The sequence below is a fragment of the Epinephelus lanceolatus genome, chromosome 18 (genome assembly GCF_041903045.1).
Source record: "Epinephelus lanceolatus isolate andai-2023 chromosome 18, ASM4190304v1, whole genome shotgun sequence".
Classification (NCBI taxonomy): domain Eukaryota; kingdom Metazoa; phylum Chordata; class Actinopteri; order Perciformes; family Serranidae; genus Epinephelus; species Epinephelus lanceolatus.
The window spans coordinates 33806427-33825430 of record NC_135751.1 but is presented as its reverse complement, the minus strand read 5'-3'; the positions used below and the strand labels follow the sequence as shown (position 1 = coordinate 33825430).

Below are 19004 nucleotides of genomic sequence, written 5' to 3'. Positions count from 1 at the left end.
AATGTCAAGAGGAATCTAGTTGTAGGCTGAAAATATAAATTGTTTTCTGTTGTGAGAGGGTGTCAGACTTTAGTCTTTTACAAGTCTTTACAAAGTCTTCCAGTAAATGGTAGGCATACATTTATTCAGTTCTTATCTAGTCCATGAATAGCAAAGACTTGTAATGTATATTACTAATTGATAAACCATAATTAACAGCCAAATAATTTAAATTCTCTCAGCCATACAGGTGCATGAATTATGTTTGCATAATTTCAATCTTACCAGAACTGCAGCTTTTGTCCTGTGCCATAGGCTGAATGGGCTGAGGAGGATGCATCGAGCTGCGAGATGAGTGGGACTGGTGCTGAGAGGATGGACCCACAGCCTCCTGGTCGGATTGGCCAGTCCTGTTCCACATGTTGACAGATCCACCGCTGTATTTACCTGGGAAGAATATTCATTTACATGTTGAGTCAAAGTGAAAAACCTGGACTTTCATGTGATTTTATTCAGCTTTGCACATTTTTGAGCAAATTCACAGTCTGTGTTTACCAGGGTCTCCCCAAGCTCCTGTCCCATCATCGATCTCCATCCTTCGGCGAATGGACTCTGGAGAAGGCTCTTCCCACCCAGTTGCCACTTCCTCCTTCTGACCTACTGTGGGCATGGGGCCTCCCAGCCAGCCTGATGTAGGAACACATAACAATAAAAGTGAGTCATCAGTTGTATGTCCTCCCACATAGTTTTCATGCTCTTGTTAACAGCTAGAATTCAGTTTTGGTGCCTTATAGTCTTGTTTACATAACACCTAAACACAGACATGCAACTACACGAGGGCTTGCTCATAAACAAAAGGAAAAAAACTCTTGTTCTGGAGAATGTTTCTGACAGGATGAATGGCCTCATTACCTGTTGGCTTGTTAGGAGCTTGATTGCCTCTGGACATGTTGGATTCAGGACCTTTTCCCCACTCGTTGGAGGGTTTGGGATTTGGCTCACCCCAGTTCTGGGCTCCGTGGTTGTTCTTCATTGGCTCACCCCAGCCCTGGCTGTTACTCTGAGGGTTGGGTTTGTGGACCGAGTCGCCCCAGTTGGAGCCTGGGTTCGGAGTGCTCTGGTCTGGAGTATTTGATCCTCCGCTCCCCACCCAAGTGTTGCTGCTGCTGGTGTTGGTTCGGCTTGGCTCGCTCCAACATCCAGAGCCTGACCGGTCGCTGTCGCTGTCCCAGCCCGCTGAGCTGGCACCTTTTTGGGGCTCCCCCCAATGGTTGCTGCCCCCTGCTCTGGCACCATCTCCATTACCCCAACCTTCACTTCCATTTCCACTACTGGAACCCCAGCCCTGCTGCGGCTTGGGAGCATTAGTCCATGTATTGGACCTAGACAAAAACAACAAAGGTGATCAGTTAGGCATAAAATTACATAAAAACTACAACTACCGCCTTGTGTTGCCTTCACCAACCAGTCAAGTTGCAGTTTACATCTATGTCTGTCCAGACTCATGATATATGCAGTAATCACATCAAAGGGATTTAATAAAAAAGGCACTGACTTATAACTATATTGACATGATTTGATATGATTACAATGAATCATTTCTGGTCAGCACCATGCTGTCTTCACTTCGGGAATATTTTTACAGGGGAGTACAGAAGCCTGATAGAAAACTTCATCATATGCATGGGCGCAAGGGAGGCTAGCAACAGACAGGCAGCAAGCAGTCGGATCAGCTGATGTCCCGTAAAGATAACATTACATTAGTAGGAATTCTTGAGTTATGGCTAAGTGTTGTGAGGTCATAGTGGCCTTTGAGCACCAAAATCTTTTTAGTTCATTGTTGAGTCCAAGTGGACATTTATGCCAAGTTTGAAGAAATTTCCCTCAAGCTGTGCCGGAGATAGCACCTTCACGAGACTGGGATGGACAGACAACCCAAAAACAGTATTTCTATAATGCTCAAACATAAATCACCTGTCATCTTTGTTAATGTTATTGCTCCAGGTGTTGCTGCTGTTGTTGCTCCCCTTGTAGCTGGATCCATCGTCCCAGCCACTCTGCCCGCCTCCTCCACTTGCTGGGCCTTTGCTGTCCCACCCAGAGGCTGGCCGCTCCCCCCAGCCAGAACCTCCTGTACCTGGGCCTGAGCTGCTCGGCCCACCCCCCCAACCTGCAAGTACATGAAAGCGAAATCAATGTTTCACCCATTTTTCTGTTTTGCAACAGGGGTTTGTGTTCGACACTTAAACACTTTTGTTTATATCACTAAAATAAATTCACAAAAATGTCATGTACACATTGTGGCCTTACCTCCAGAGGTCTGGGAAGGAGCTGCCGGTGTTGGTGCGCCCCATCCGGAGCCTCCGCTGCTATGCTTTCTTTCATCTCTGGGACCTTGGAGCTGTTTGTTAACTGGAGAGTTGACATCCCAGGAGGTGTTCTGCCGTATGGGCGTCTGTCCCCATCCAGTGTTGGACAGAACCCTTGGGTCCACATCCGTCCGGCACACAGCTAGGGGTACAGGATGGTTAACTTTTCTGCGATTCCCCCCTTTTGGCTGGCTGTCTCTGTCTGAGCTGGATCGGCCTCCGGAGCTCTCTCCACTTCCCTCACTTCCTCCAGAGCGACCCCAACCACCAGTGACACTCCCCAAGCCATGGCTTCCACCTCCTCCCCCTCCGCCTCCCATGCCCATGGCGTCATCCTCCAGGCTCTTCCAGCCATTGTTGGCAGAGCTTCCTTTATGACTTCCAGCATCTGAATGGTTGTTACCAGGAGCTGTTGATCCCCATTCTCCATTTGACATCTTGTTGTTAGATGTGGAAGAGGACGATGAGGACGAGGAAGAAGACGACGCGCTGCTACCCCAGGGGCGAGGTATCCCTGCTGGAGGGCCCATTGTAGTTTGGTTCCCATTGCCTGGTGTTTGGCCTGCAGAGCCTGGGAGTTGATTTGAGCCGATACCCCAGGACAAGTTGCCCTGAGGCTGGTTTGGGTTATTGGCGGGCCCCTGGTCCCAGCGTGGGGCCCCAGTGTTATTGTGGTTATTATTACTCTTGTAAGCAGCAGTAGAGGAGATTTGGGGGTTCCCAGCCTGCATTAAGGCAGGGTTTTGGGGGTTCACAGTGTCTGCATTTGGGGGGCCCTTGTCTCCAGGGTAGGTAGTTGCGCCCCAAGGCGTACCGAAGGCCCCAGGACCTCCCAGCTCTCCTTGGGGGTGCTGGGGAGCTGATGAGGGGTTTCCATTGGCCAGCGGACCCCCATTCCCTCCTCCAATAGAGCCCCAGGAACAATCCCCGCTGAGTGGGGGTGAGGCGGTAGAGTTTGGTGGACTAGAGGTCATTGTGGCGTTAGTAGTAGTAGTAGTAGTATTCATCATAATAGTGTTATTTGGTCCATTGGATTCAGTGTTAAGGTTGGTAGGCTGTAGGCCACCATTTCCACTGTTGCTGCTTCCTAACACCTTGCTGCTTGCTGTACCATTATTCACCTCAGTGTCTTCCATCATACTGCTGTTGTTTGGAGCTGCCATGCCACCCCAGCCCAGCATGGGGGCCTGTTGGGGGGCTATACCCAGTTTGGAACCCATCCCCGCAGCCTGTGTAGGCCGTTGGCCCTGGGGCACTGGGCTTGGGGTTGAACTCTGCGGCCAGGCACCATGGTTGGCATTTGGGTTTAAAGTGTTTGGGTTTAACCCTCCATTAATGCAGGGGGTGCTTCCACCAGTGGTGCCCATGTTGCTGCCCCATACACCACTATTATTGACGGGCTTGTTGTTGTGGTTACCCATGTTATTGCTGCCAATACTGCTGGACCCAGCCACGGAGTAGTGGGAGGACCCGGTGACGTTATTATTTCCATTATTTGCACTGCTGATGGTTCCCATCCCTCCGCCAATTACCTGACGAGCGTTGCCATTGCTGTCTCCATTCACTGAAACGCTGACCATCATGGCAGAAGTCACCATAGAGGAGGAGGGAGAAGATGCTGTAGAAGACACAGAGGGAGAAGCATTTGCTGACATCATCATCACTGTTGTCACAGCGGCGAGGTTTTTCTCTGAGCCGATCGAGGAGCTAGAGTCTGCGTCCATGCATTCTGATGCCAGCTCAGGGTCTGATCCTGACCCGCAGCCAGAGGAGGAAGAAGACGAGGAGCAAGAGAATGAAGAAGAGGAGGGAGGCCAGACGGAAGAGTTGGTTGAAGAGGGGTTGTTGGGTTTGTCGGTGCTTCCGTCCACTAGGACTTTGCCCCAGTTGCTGTTGCTGTCACTGCTGCAGGGAGAGCCAGAGGACCAGGGGGAAGGCTCATACTGCAAGTCCAAGCCAGGATGCTCCAGACCTGGAGAGAGAAAGGTGGACATGGCAGGGGAAACTGTTAGATTAGAGATTAAAAAAAAAAAAACAACAAAAAAAATCGAATGTGAATTTATTCCAAGCATGTAGCAAAGCTGTCATTTTTTTATTGTCAAGATATTATATGACAGTAAAATTTATATATTAAATAAAACAACAGATATGATTTAAATTCCCCTCATTCACAGTCGCATTGAGATTTTTCTATTCCCTCCAACCTTCAGCTGCCCAACTGTTTTGGACATGATCGGTGCCAGGCCTGAGCCTGGACACAGCTGCCACCATTTTGTCACCACAGCAGGACCCAAAAGCATGCCAAAGCTATAAACTAGGATTCAGGGAGGCAGAGGACGACCATCAGCAGGGGAGGAGAGATGGAGGGCACAGGGGAGATGGCAATTGTGTTTGAAAAGAGGGAGGGAGGATGGAAGGAGCGAGTGGAGAAGTGGTGACAGCCGGAAAGATTCAGACTCGATTTAAATCTTGATATTTTTCTGAATGCCTTACAACTGTCTGAGATCATCTGCATTCAGACCTGGCATGTTTCTAAAATTAGACTCCAGAGACCACTTGTGATCTGATTCTGCCTTCACGACCATAACGCGCAGACTCATTCAGTTGCAAAGGCAAAAGCCTAAATGTCAGAGCTACAGCAACCCTCTGTGCATCACCTTACATATCAGCATTTGCCAGCAATCTTAGTCACTCAGACAGCACTCTTGCAGTGGGAGCCCCCATTAATTTGCTGTGGCGATGAATTAAAGTACTGCTCATGCTAACTGCCAATGAAAGCATTTTAATGTGAAGGCAGTGTAGTACAACTTCAATATGGAAACATTTCTAAATGTATTGACAATAAGGTTAGCGTACATTACCATAAGCCTGGTTTATCCAAGACGACATTTTTCTTTGACAGTTTTTGCAAATTAAAGTTTATGCAAAAACTAAATAGATCTTCAAGCAACGTATGAAAGGATATTGTCTAAAAACAAACAAACAGGGACTGACTTTTGTGCTATTTGTTCTGACCTATGAACACAATGAAAACAATAAACCTTTAGCCACAGAAGGGAAAAATCATTGTGCGGGAGCTTTTAGCTTTTGGTTTCTGAGCAAACCTTTCTTTACCAATGTTATGATGACACAGAGGGCAGTGTGCCCACAGCATTGGCTCTGAGGCAGCTCAACAATGTTTTATTATTTGAATACCAGCTTTTACTTGACAAGTCACACTTCGTCGTCATATTCTCTTCAATCACAACATCTACAGTTTTTTTTTTCTTTTTCCTGTTTCAATTACCCATCTCCGGGTCCTTCTCTCACTTTCAAAGCCTTTCTTTCACAGAAACTGGTTGCCAGATCTCTGTGGCGCTTATCGTGTTAGCCTGCCAAGTCTCCTCTTGCACCATTTCCACAACCACTTTCTCACTCACTCATTCAGCTCTCTCCGGGTCTGTGATATGCCATGAATTAAAATAATAAAATGCATCATCTGTCAAGGTCAGGTCAGACTGGGTGTACCTAGTCTGTCAATCACGAAGCAGAGGGCCAAAGTAAGACATTGGGAGCGAGAATGAAACACAAGAAGAACGTGGAAGGAAGGAGGCAATGTGTAGTCACCTGTTTGATTAGGGGAGTGGCTGACGGAATCCCGAATGGGAGCCATGCCTGGAAACAGAGAGAGGAAAGACTGTCAAACAGACTTAGAGGGAGTTAGAGCTAGAGCCAGACAACAAACACAGTGGGGAGATGTTAGAGGCAGTTGGGACAGATAGGACATTTAATAAGAATCAAGCAAACAGACAAGGAAATAAGAGTGTTACAGTCAGAGGGATTCAAAGTAAGAAGTGCTTGCTAGTAGGAGAGCATAAGTAGACAGACCCTGCTAAATGCTAAACCTAGATTATGCCTCATTTTCACTGCATAGTTCAGCTCAACTTGACTCACTTTTGGTATGAGGTGCTTTTCTCAATTTCATTTTGCACTGCAGATGAAGGTGGGACTCTCAATTGATTATCCTAGAGGCCCCACGTAAACTGCCTTCACATCATTTTCAATGTGACACTCGCTGAATCTTTTTCTCAGCAACCAAACAGAGGAATGTCTGCACATAAACTGACCACGACTGCTTATTTTAAAATTGGGTTGAGTGAATTAAAAAACATTGTGGTCTGGCTGTTTAAAAATGCCGTGTTTGTGTCATGCTAGTGACCATTTCCTCTGACCAATCAGTCTGCAGTGTTTTAACTACAGCTCGCTTAGAACCTCGACTGGGGTGGTACAAAAAAAAGTACCAGGTACTATCCACAACTTTTACAAATGGAAAACCAAAAAAGAATGGGTAAAGGTGGGTAAAGTCGGGGTGTGCCGGTACCATGCAGTGGAAATGAGGCTCTAATAGTTATAATTGGTTATTCATATAACAGTATAAAGTAGTATTTGAATTTAAGTAACTCAACAAATAAGTAATTAAGTTTCCAAATGTGTGTAATCCTTAGTGAGCTGTCTGCTTATTCTGAATTTTAGAAATGTTTTCACCCTTTAGCACAACCTGCTTCAATGAGTTTCTGAAATCTGCAGTTATTATAAAAAGTCAAAGCAAACCAACACAATTTTACATAATCCAAACACCCTAAAAAAATAGAAACTTTCATTTATTTCAAGGTCAACGTTGCACAAAAGAAGCAATTCAGGATACCACTGAGAGCAGCCACCACTCTGAGGTTATTACAGTCTTCTGCAAATTGGAAATCTGTTACTTTTTATGACTTGATAAGTTTGTTTCCAACTATTTGGCATAGACATACAAGCAGAAACTCATCAGAAGCTCTGAGCGAGAGCACACCCACATTTTAACATTTATTGCCTTTAAAAGTAATAATTGTTTTCTTACTTATCAAACAACATTAGAGTGTGAATATGTCGTCCAGTGTGTCTGGATGTGTTTGAGGATGCAGACTAGCTTACCTGTGAGTGCGGCTTGCGGCTCCTGGCTGGGCAGGAGGGCGTCCCCTGGCTGAGTGGAGAACAGGTGACCTCTGGTTCCCAGGTCGACAAAGGGGAGGTCAAAGGTCAAAGCTCAGAGGGCACAGCCTCAAGGGTGTGACGTGAAGAGGCAGGGCTTGTCAGAGCGGGCAGCAGGCTGATCAGGCCCCCTTGGCATTGCTGAGGACTGTATGTGAGTGTGTCTGTGTGTGTATGTGTGGGGAGAGGGGAAGGGGGGGATGTGGTTTAGATTTAGGACTCTGCCTTGACTTGGTATGCTCTGGCACTGTGGAGAAAGACAGAGAGAGAGAGAAGAGGAGAGAAAGATGGTTAGGTCAATATACTGTATGCATATATCATATATATTGTTTCAGACATTCATCACTCGGGTGTCGTATGGAACATACGGTCATGTCAATCCACAGCAATGTGCACTGTGCAGGATCAAACCATCAATGGCGGTGTGTCCCCTACAATTTTACAGACCAATGGGAACCTCCACCAGGCCAAAACAATCTTTTTTTAATGCCCAAAATACCAAATATCCATTCCAGTGTTGTCCCCATATTGATTCTACAGCAGCACACTGGGCATTGTGAACTACAGCGGCGCACCACTGTCTAAGTCCATGAACGAGGCAAGTGTCTGTGGTTAGTTCCTATGTCTATAATAACAGGCGGTAGTGAACGACACGCCAACGTGCTGACAGATTCTGTGTTTTTGTGGTTATAGCTGAGCTAGACCAGAGAATACTTGGTGATTCTGATTTGCCTTCATTGTTATCTGTGTCAATAAAAACTCCTGGCGCTTGCTCCCGGTGTTCTTCACTGCTGTTCTGGAAGAAGGTAAAACCGGGAGTAACAAGTGAACCATATTTAAAGTGACATATTTTCTTTTGAAATAAGTGCTGTGTGTGGATCTAATGTATGCTGATGTGATGGGTTGTCAATGTGGATTTTGGAAACTAATAAATATTTGACAAGGAGGCAAATAGTTAATTATTTAAGGAACCTTTAAAGTGTGAAACTTGAGAACTGATGGCAGAAAAAGTGCTAAGACGTCAAATAGAAAGGTCTGACTGGCCTATTGTGCACTTAGCCAAGGTAATTGTGATTACAAAAAAATTCATCCCCTGTGACAGAGTGACGATCGGCACAAGGAGGTTTGCAGTGGGGTTGTATCTAGCATTACTGAAAATGAAACAATTGGTGTTGCCTTCACTGTAAACAATCTCTGCCAGCGCCACCCTACACAAACAGACTAAGCTGATCACTGTTCTTATTGTTTCCACGTGGCATCACCTAAGCTTTGATGCATGGTTTCATTTTAGTGGAAGTGCAGGCCAACTCCAAAGGAGGCTACAACACAGCTATGAAGGTTACATGTTGCCAGTGGCAGCCACTTTAACTATGCCAATACAAATATACTATTTAAATATATTTGCAGCATTTTTGCAGCCTTATGCTTTCCCTCTTTTCTCTTGTTTAAAGAAACTAATTATTCCCATCTCTCTGGTACACCGAGTGTGAGACAAGTATGTGAGTCAGCTTGGTTAGTCAGAAAAAGTACCATGAAGGAGGTAGAGGGGGACTGACCACTTCACACACACCATGTCTTCTTGAAGGGGGATGAATGTGAATGGGTTAGACTAGATTAAGGTTATACAACAGGTTTAAAGCTGGCAGCACTGCCCTTGGACGTTATGGCAAGCAAACCTTCTTATCCTAGAGCAGAGGAAGACAAGAAATAAGGGAGCCAAGACAGCGAGAGAAAGGGAGGCAAAAACAATCAAAGGATGAAGAGGACAAAGGCACGAATCAACAGTGAGGAGACGCATACATCCTTCAGTAAAAGTGGACCAGTGTGTTTGACAGCGAGAAGGAAAGTGTGTGTGTGTGTGTGTGTGTGTGTGTGTCTCCTGACCTTTTCCTAGTGCAGGTTAGCAAGTGTTAGCTCTCTCTGCCTGCTGCAGCAGTACACAGGTCTATTTATAAACCCTCAGTTCAAATAGCAACCACTCTGTTCATCAGCCAATATGATAAGTGAACAAACAAACCCATGTGTGGACAATGAGCGAGTGTGCAGATGCAATGAAGCATGCATGTGTTAAAAGTCTGGGGCATTTGTTAAGATTTTTATTGATTCTAAAATACCACGTAGAGAGGCGTGTTTATTGTAGTTAGAATAACTTTATTACAACAAGACAAAATAATCCAACAATTGCAGTTTATATGAGGAAAAGGTTTCTTTCAGACACACAAACCAGCAACCAATGCTATAAAACCAAACATACAGACCAGGCGCACCTAACTGAGGCCAAACTCCACCTTTGTTAACTCACAGCTAAACCTGGGCATACTGCCAGCATCTAAACATAAAGCCTGCCAGAAGCTGCTTAGCTGTGCTCTGGAACCAATCAAAAACACACGACAGTAATATCATCATCATCATTAAAAAACTGCAGGAAAAAATGGCCCAAAAGTATTTTAAGAAGATTCATTGTCCATAAGACAACAGCAGAGCAGAAAGGTAAAGTATTGACCTGCTCCCTCAGGCAGCCACAGCACTAAAAAGGGCAAGCCAATTCCAGCAAAGTGAGTTGTTTACTTCCATGGATCTTGACTCAACCTTCCAACATGGAAAGACCTCTGTCAACCCCAAAGCATCCGATTCAAAGAGGCTACGCAGGGAAAAACCGTCTGGCCTTATAAGGGGTGCAAATGGATATAATGTAGAAAGATGCTGAACACGTCACTTGAGGCAGTGCTCATCATGCACTTAACCAAAATAATGTATTGCACAATGAACATGAAATCAGTTTCCATAAATTACACTATCAGCCTGTTTTCAGAATCAGAAACTAGTTTACTGGCAAGTACATTTCACTTCCAAGGAATTTGCTTTGGTATGTTGGTGCATAGACAAGAAACATAAATACAGACTAGAAAATTTTGCAAGAAATTCTGACAGGTGCCTGTTGCCGTCACTGAGTACTATTAATAGCAGTAGCTGAGTCATTAATGTGAATTGCCTACTACAAGTACTGCAAACTACACGTAATACATACTACACGTTTTGATGGGTTTTTTTGCCTATGTGTAGGCAACGCTGCTGGACGAGTTTCGCAGCTAAGGTTTTACAGAAAATTAAGAATGATAAGAATTAACAATAGGAATAGTAATACGTTGTCCTTGTGTTACACAGCAGGCACTACAAAATATTCTAAAAAATACTATTTAAGAATATGTAATACGCAACTGTTCCTGTCCCCCAGTGCAAGCTTCATGCACCATAAAATGACATATTCACTCACTTGGCACTGAGCGTGAAGGCTCCGAAACTTGTCGTGTTGCTTGGTTGTGTACCTCGACCAAGCACCTTGTAACATGGCGCCCACTGGGGTGTGCTACGCTTTTTATTTCAACAGGGGCACCTTTAAGGCAAGACTGGCTAGAGTTCTCAACGGACAAAAAATACAACCTGAACCAAATAGACCCAAGTGAGCTGAACCCCGTGCCCTGCCTGTCCGAGATCATAACATAAAACTAAGCACGAACCCGAGCCAGACCAAGCCCGATTCCCCCTAAAAAGCACGGTTTCTAAAGCCTGGGAAACATTGGCTGTGTGGCGGTGCAAGTAAATGGACCAGCTCGTGGGATCACCAACTCTCCACCAGGGGTGTAACGGTACACAAAAATCACGGTTCGGTACGTACCTCGGTACACAAGTCACGGTTCTTTTTTTTTTTTTCGGTACAGTAATGAAAAAAATAGACAACTATTAAATATCTTTTACTTATTGGTAACCTTATTAAAACATACCATCACAGCAGTTAACTCTTTTTACACAATTTTTGAAGGAAACAAATATATATAAAATCCTGCTTTTTCACATTGCTTGAATGAAAATAGAAATATAAAAGTGAAAAATAAAATTCTGCTGTTTTTTTAACGCATTTTTTTAATGAAAAATAAAAATGTACATTTCTGCTTTAACAGTTTTACTCAATTAAAATAAAAAGTATAGTGCAGCTGGTCAGCTTTAAAGCCTGCTCAGATTCAGTTTTACTAGGAACTTACTTAGCTTTCCCACTTTGTTAAAGTGCAGTAAACAAAACATGCTTATATCTAAAGTGCAGCTTAAACAATTTTACTCAACTCCAATGGCGTTGATTATTTCTTTAGCTGGTCAGGGAAACGCTCTTTCTTTTTAAACGACGATATCGTAGTTTGCACCAGATTGCTTTTTCTAGTTGTGCCGATTAATGTTCAAACCAGGGTGGTGTCACTTTAGATGCGTTAGCATGTTAGACGTGTTTCCAAGTACATACCCAACCGCTGTTCTGCAGTGTCGGCACACTGCTTTTGTCTTGTCAACTTGTTTATTTCCATCTTTGTATTTTACCCTGAAACCAAAGTGTTCCCAAACGGAGGACTTAAGGTTTGCAGGTGGGTCTTCAGGTTCGTCAGGCTCACTTGCCATGTTGTCAAAATGCGAGAATGCGCTACACAAAGTGAAAGCGGAGATTTACGGTCGGACTCGGTCCATCACTCAATTATGTCTGTCGGGGAACTAGATATTTTAAATGGTTTGGCTCGCAAAAAACGGAATTAAAATAAAACAAAATAAAATAATATCCTGCGCCCAATAATTCCGTACAGGGTCGTGCCGAACCGAAAGTCGGGTACCAAACGGTTCAACACAAATACATGTACCATTACGGCCCTACTCTCCACACTGCATTTTCCCACCAGAGAAGCTCCCTGTTCTTGCCGGAAGAAAGGTAAGAGAGCCCAGCACAGAGCCTGGATATATCAACAGAAAAATAATCACCTACTATTTCAATAATAAACTAATCAAAAAAGGCACGTTTTAGGCAAAAATGCCTTCAATCTACTGGTCCTAGTTTCTCAAACTGAGAATTTGGTTCCTTTAATTTTATCATGCGATCTTAAAGTCAATACGTTAACAATTGGAATATTTTTCAGACAAAACAATTAACTTGATGAACTCTGGTGAGGGGTATTTTTCACTTTTTTCCTAACATTATGCAGGCAAAATGATTTATAAATGTCTACATACAAATCAATATTTAAAGTAATTCTCAAGACTATCTGTGTTTTTAATTTGAAGGCTGATTTATTCGTTAGGCTACAACACACAACGGCATTCTTCATGAATGTGAAAACATTAATGCCTGGTAAATATAAGCATGTTCTTTGCCGCTCCTCAGTACATAGAGTACAGTTTGTTCCTCTTTCCCTGTGCTCCCATCTGAGAACAGCTTTCATGAGGGCCCCTGGAGTTGGCAGCGGCTCGACTGCTATCATCTTACAGACAGAGAGGGTTGAGGGGGGGAAGAGGGAATATAGGGACAAGACACAAACACAGAGAGTGCGGCTGAGTGAGAGAAAGAGAAATGTGAACAGAATAGTAAAAAAAAAAAAAACAAGATGTCGAGGCAAGGAGAAGGAAGACAGAAGGCAGAGAGAAGTGGAATGTGAGAAAGGAGGGACAAACAGGCAAAAGAGCTAAAGAGCCTGTCACTGGGGCTGATGTGAGAGGAATGCAGCTGCAGCTTCTAACATGTATAAAAAGCAAAGAGGTCAACTTCCTGAAGTCAGCAGCACATGAACCCAGTACAATGTGTACTCCGTTCAACAGACACAGCAACAAGCAAAGAAACTAAAGAGGCAAGTTGGCAAAACGACCAACATGCTGAATGCTACAACAGTTGAAGGAAGGATCAATAGAATTAACCAAGGAAGTGTTTTGGCCCCGTTTTCTACCTTAACTGTTACATAAACTAACCTGGAGAGTAGGAGTAGAACAGAGGTGGATCTAAACCAAGGTACATCTGAATAGACTTGAAAGGCTGATGGGCAAATGCACGCATACCAAAACAGAACCTGTAATAATGCAGGTATATCTGCAGGGACATCTGAAGATATTTCAAAGTCCTGAGTACTTGGGAAACTTTCTGCACTGCAAAAAAGCAGGTGAGCTGATATAATATGCAATACAATCAAGCTGATTTTATGTTGTATGTGGGGAAGTCAAGATATGAAATGTGGCCGATAGCCAGCGCTTTCTTGTTGTAAATTTTGTTTTTGTTATTTATTTGCCCTTTTATGTCTGGGAAACAAAGAATTTAACCATAAAAAACTACCTGTTCTGATAAGCTTTCACATGAAAAACTTTTTAAAACTCTTCAGAAGTCTTTTTACTTTATGAATTAGAAATTTTTCTCTCATATTTTTTTTTTTTACAAATTTTTCCTTTACACAACTGTATTTATTCAAGGTTCTTGCCAAAAATTGAATTTTACCAAATTATACTGAAAACATCATAGTATGGTTGTGATTTAATTTTGCTGAATAGTAATTTTTTAATTTTTTAAAATTGTTTTCTCTCAATCGACTTCTGTTATCTGCTAGTTCTCGGTACTGGCTGGTAGCAGTTAGTGTTACCTGGCTCTTCGCCTGTCATTGACAACAAAGATTTGTTGTTCACACAGTAAAAAGAAAAAAGGGTGCATCCCTTGACATATTGATAGGAGTTTACTGAGTCCTTTTGGCCCAAAGGGATCCCAGAGAAAAAAATCTTTCTTCACCCAAAACACGTGTTTAATTGAATCATATGCTTTAGTTTCAGAGGCAGCTTGATTTGCCTGACATGGGTATTGTTTTAGATTACTTATTCTATGTATAGAAGGTGATGCCAATTACTAGAGACACCATACATTCACTTATCAAAGGTCAGCATAAGGACAAATGGTGCATTTTTCAAGCTTTGAGCTGTTTGACTTGACCATTTGAAAAAAACTCTTCATGCAGTGACTGTCAACTGAGCATTGTTTTTAACTACAGGCGCTTTTCACATGTCCTGCTGTTGCCATGCAACTACAAAATCTATTTTGAAGCACGGTGTTTTGTTGCCAAAAGCAGACATATTCTTTAACATGATTTGCATGCCAGTAAAACACATTGGGCCCTCGGCAACAAAAACTCTGTGCAGACATTTCTCCCATTTTCAACACTAAGAGTGGGCGGCATATGACATATAAAAAGCACACAGGTAAAGAGGTCATGATATGGATCGGCTAAACAGTTAGTGCTGGCAGAAAATTGATTTCTGCCATCATATCACAAGTGCATAAAAAGCTTTAATGCAGTCACTGCACTTCTGTTTTATATTGAACAAATGCACACTAATTAAAGGTCTGTCGGAGCATACATGGACATGTTTCCTCATTGTCTGTTCCTACCTCTGTCGGGCTATGTTTGAAAATCTGCTCCAACTCTAACACAAGCACGTTGTCAAACAATCCTCATACGCACGGACATGTTTAATTTGGAGGGTTTGCGTTGCTGCCTCTGTGTGCTATATACACTATATGCTATATATACAGTGCGATATTAAAGATTATGTTTGAGCTTGGTTTCAATTCATCTTTGGTGGGGCAACCATCCCATAGCTACTCTTTGGGCTGAACCAACCAGTAACAGAGCTCCTGTTAGGGAAGACCTTGTTGTTATGGCAACATTCCTAAACACTCCCAACTCCTCTGGGCTTGTCTGAGCAAGATGACATCAGTGCAAGGAGAACATGCCAGTGTCTTTCTCTCTCAAATAAGCAAAAACCCTCATTAATCAATAGCTAAGCCAAGGGGAAATTTGGGAGTGGAGGCACGCAGTCTGCATCGTTTCTGCTTCAACTGCAATCAATGTGAGGGCGTGAAAAACATGAGGAAGTGTAAAGAAAACATGTAATATACTGGAATGCAGGTGTTACTGTACTGTGTGACTGCGTCCCTTTCACAACAGTATGCTGTACATGAGATTGCATGTACAGTGTGTGTGTGCAGGAGCAGATAAGCCCACTCGTCACACAGTGCACTGTCGTTACAGCAACTTTGGGAGGAGTCTGGAGGGGCCCCCCACACACATATCTAACCCAAACCAAGGGACATGTGCGCAGAGGCACAAGCTTCAGGTGTTGTGTATGATTCATTAGCTGGTTTGTCTATTATCCAATCATCCATTTCACTTTACAGTCAGCTGCCAGGCACACCCAGGTAGGTTGTGGTTACCGCCAGGTATGCTCAGGTACTTTTGTCTACTCTATAGTTTTAAGCAGTCAATAGGAGCATTGGTCAGTCCCTTTCTAATTGGCGGTTTGATAACATCAACAGGTGGATTTCATAAGTCGTCTGGAAGTTGAGCATGTTTTGTTTCATAGAGCGCAGATTCTTCTCATAGTGAAAACTGTTCATAACAGGGTGTTGTCTTCGAAAGTGTTTGTTATGTCAGTAGGGCTGGGTATCATTAAAAACAAATATTTTATGTTGTTAAATAACAGTGCCAATACCAGCACCCATAATGGTATACCAATACCAGTAGAGATTGATACAGCCATAATATCCGACAATCTGGAGGGATCTCCGCATGCTAAGTTGCTAACTCCATTAAACACACAGTATTCATCTTCAGCACACCAGACTGTAATGATTTCAGTCGAGCTGTTTCCGTGTCGCTGTGAGTTTGTTGGGACATTTCAAGGGCTCAGTGTTGGTGTTCGCAGCTGCTACTGTGTTGGCTCATGCTAACTGGAAGACGCTGTACTGACTGTTCGCTGGGAGGAGAGCGGCTCTGGAGACAGCAGCAACAGAAAGTTTGCTAATCCAGCGGAGAGTCGGGACAGAACAGGATCAGACCCTCGATGCTTTTGACTGGAGACATTTCGATACTGCTTGTTACCAGGTTTTTCAGTCAACGAGGGCTTTTAAATTGTGATGTCACACTCAGTGGTCGATGAACTTTGTACAAATACTAGAGGTTGGGAATCATCTGACACCCCACAATACGATAGTTTAAAGATACTTAAGTCACAATACAATATCCTTGCAATTTTAAATATTTTGCAATACGCTAAATATTTTGGAAATATATATTGTGGTATATTACCATGTATTACTTTCTTTAAAACTGCTAATGATATCCCCAAAGGAAATCAAATCATCTGTTTTATCTAATAACAAAGTTTTCAGTCTATTAATTTCACATTTTTATTGCAGCAAAATTTGCCTAGTGGACTGAAAAAGCAATTAATTTTATTTTTCTCGTACGCTACCAAAAGTTTAATTTGTATTTGCAATTTTAATAAGTTAATATAATGAAAATAAGAGATATCACTTAAGGTGCAACCTCACATATTAAAAACTATTTGCATTTTTGCTTGAAATTTTTCCGTAAATATTCAATCAAAGCTTTTATTTTCCTCAATCAATCCATCACTTTATCGCATTTATTTGTCAAAACCTGTAGCCACACCTGGCTAGTCAACGAGACCCTGTATGAAATTGGGGCCAAGTTTAATGGTGATCAAATTTCACAATTGGTGCAGAATAATCTTCTGTCGAACCATCTAACTGGTGCAGCTGTACAAGCAAGAATGAGCAAAAATAGAAAAATGCCATGTTCATACTGGATTCAAGACAAAAGATAATCAAACTGGTAAATGCTAAAGAGCTGCTGACAACTGGGGGCAAATCAACCTATAGCCTCCAGCTATAGTAAGACTCTGTTATGTACAGACAGTGAGTCTTTCAGAGGTACAATGATTACACTTGTGTTATTGTATAACCATTATCTGACGGGAGGAGCTCACATGCCGATAAATGTCTGTGCCAGTTCAGTTTGATACCACGGAGACTTAAACTCTGAGCTACTTCTCTGTTTGTACTGAGACAAACAATACAATAAGCGGGGGAGACTATAGACACAGCAAGATGACGGTCGGAGAGAAGCGAAAACCAAAGCAAGAGACAGAGAGAGCAAGTGAAACACAAAGACACACTCAAGGTCAGGGATAGACGCTATCAGACTTCCTGCCTACACTAGCCGTGACAGTAGTTTCAGCTGTAACCGAAGTAGGCTCGTACAAACAGGACTCAATGGAAACTGCAACGGCAATTCAAATGGAAAACACTTCTATGTCACATGGCAAAGTACACCGGGCGCTGTCATAAGAGCAAAGCACACGGCACTGCAGGCACAGACAGAGACAGAGCCCAGACCATGAAAGGACGAAAAAATGCTGGAAAAATAAACACTTGAATATTGTGAAATCCATGAAGGCTTCAAAGCCAAATTGGACTAGTAGTTTAAAAAAAATAAAATAGAACTTGATGTCTTGAGCCAAGTAGTTTGTGGATTTTCTCAAGTCCTCTGGGAGTTAGACGTGCTTTGCTTTTTATATACTGCACCAGTTCCTATCATCTATTGCCAGAATTATGTCTCCACACAAAACTGCAACACTGATATTTGTGAAACTGTTTTTACTGCCTTGAGTACAACTCTAGAGATATGGAATATTAATCCCATCCTTGCTTACTGTGCACAATTGCTTCTGGTGTTTGGAAAAATAGGTCTTTTGAACGCCATGAGAATTGGAGTGACTGGTTTTAGTGGCACATCGCTCATGACAGATTAATATTTCCTAGAAGTGTGTGTCCTAGAAGCAGCAGAACACTGAATCCTCTCCGAGAGTAACTACATTTGCGATGGCAAATCAATACAAACATTTAGACATAGCACGGAGCAATGGCATTATCTTTAATCAATTTTAACACAACACAACTCTCCCACAGCTCCTTCTTCTCACCTTTTGAGCAGCCCTGTATCTTCTTATCCTCCGTCCTCGTCACACTCTCCGTCTTTCTCTCTCTTCCATCCACTGTTCTTCCCTCTATGGGTATGTTCCCTGTGAACAACAGGAGGAATTACCATTATTGTCACCGTTGTTGCTATTACATTTTGTGTGGCACAGTTACTATGATATGCTTCAACAACTCTAGGATGTCAGCTTCATGATTTTTGCTCTTTAAAAAGGGGAAGTTCGCCAATGTTCAACCAGCTCTGTCTTGGTGATTGTTTGAAGGCAGATGGAAGAGGAGCTCCTGGTGCTTGCAGCACGAGGGGGAAGCCAGGGGCTGGACTATATCAAAAAAATCAAATATTACAATATGTTTTTTATCAAATATGTTGATATCAATATTGCAACATTATTGTAGGGTTTACAATAGGTGCTTTCACAAAATATGTACACGATGAAATCTTTGATAAATACTTATCTAATGTTGACATAATGACTACGTCAGTAAAGGCAAATAATACAACAGCTAGAACAGTCCGTTAAGTTCAGAAATTTACATCACTTCACCATAATGCAGCCTTTCAAAGCAGGAAAAGACAACATATACAAAATAATGATATCCGAAATCACCATTTATCTGCACACACTGCCTAAACCGATGACACAGAGCTGGTTAAAAATTGTAGAAATCCTTTTTAACTTCCCTTTAACTTATTAAATTGAAAAATATTCAACAAAGTTATCTATAATGAAATACTAATACATTCATCTGTTTCTTTTTTGACTCTATGGTGCTGAGCTTTGGTCATGCTATGTATTTCTCATGACTTAATGCTTATTTAAAGTAACACTAGTAATTCTCAATGAGATCTTTACAATGGAAAAGATGACTTTTTCCCCTGAGGTCAAGAGGAGCAATATTCCCCAGAAAATGGGAGAAGTGGACTGTCTTTATTTCAGGAGATATGGACACAGCTTCACCGTGAATGTCTGGACAATAAAAGGATATTTAACACGTGTGCCCCCACA

The 19004-nt window shown here is 42.7% G+C and overlaps 1 protein-coding gene across 3 annotated transcripts in view; it reads right to left on the bottom strand.

Annotated features, from left to right (window-relative positions):
• Nucleotides 1-19004, bottom strand: part of LOC117268183 (trinucleotide repeat-containing gene 6A protein-like) — a 42792-nt gene that overhangs the window by 14640 nt on the left and 9148 nt on the right. For all 3 annotated transcript variants that reach the window (XM_033644404.2, XM_033644406.2, XM_033644405.2), the window contains exons 3-10: nt 17985-18083; nt 7302-7605; nt 5955-6002; nt 2290-4320; nt 1954-2149; nt 892-1361; nt 535-666; nt 265-426 (exon numbers count right to left, since the gene is read on the bottom strand). In XM_033644404.2, coding sequence (XP_033500295.2) covers nt 265-426; nt 535-666; nt 892-1361; nt 1954-2149; nt 2290-4320; nt 5955-6000 — 3037 coding nt within the window. In that variant the 5' untranslated portion in view covers nt 6001-6002; nt 7302-7605; nt 17985-18083. The remainder of the gene's footprint in view (nt 1-264; nt 427-534; nt 667-891; nt 1362-1953; nt 2150-2289; nt 4321-5954; nt 6003-7301; nt 7606-17984; nt 18084-19004) is intronic.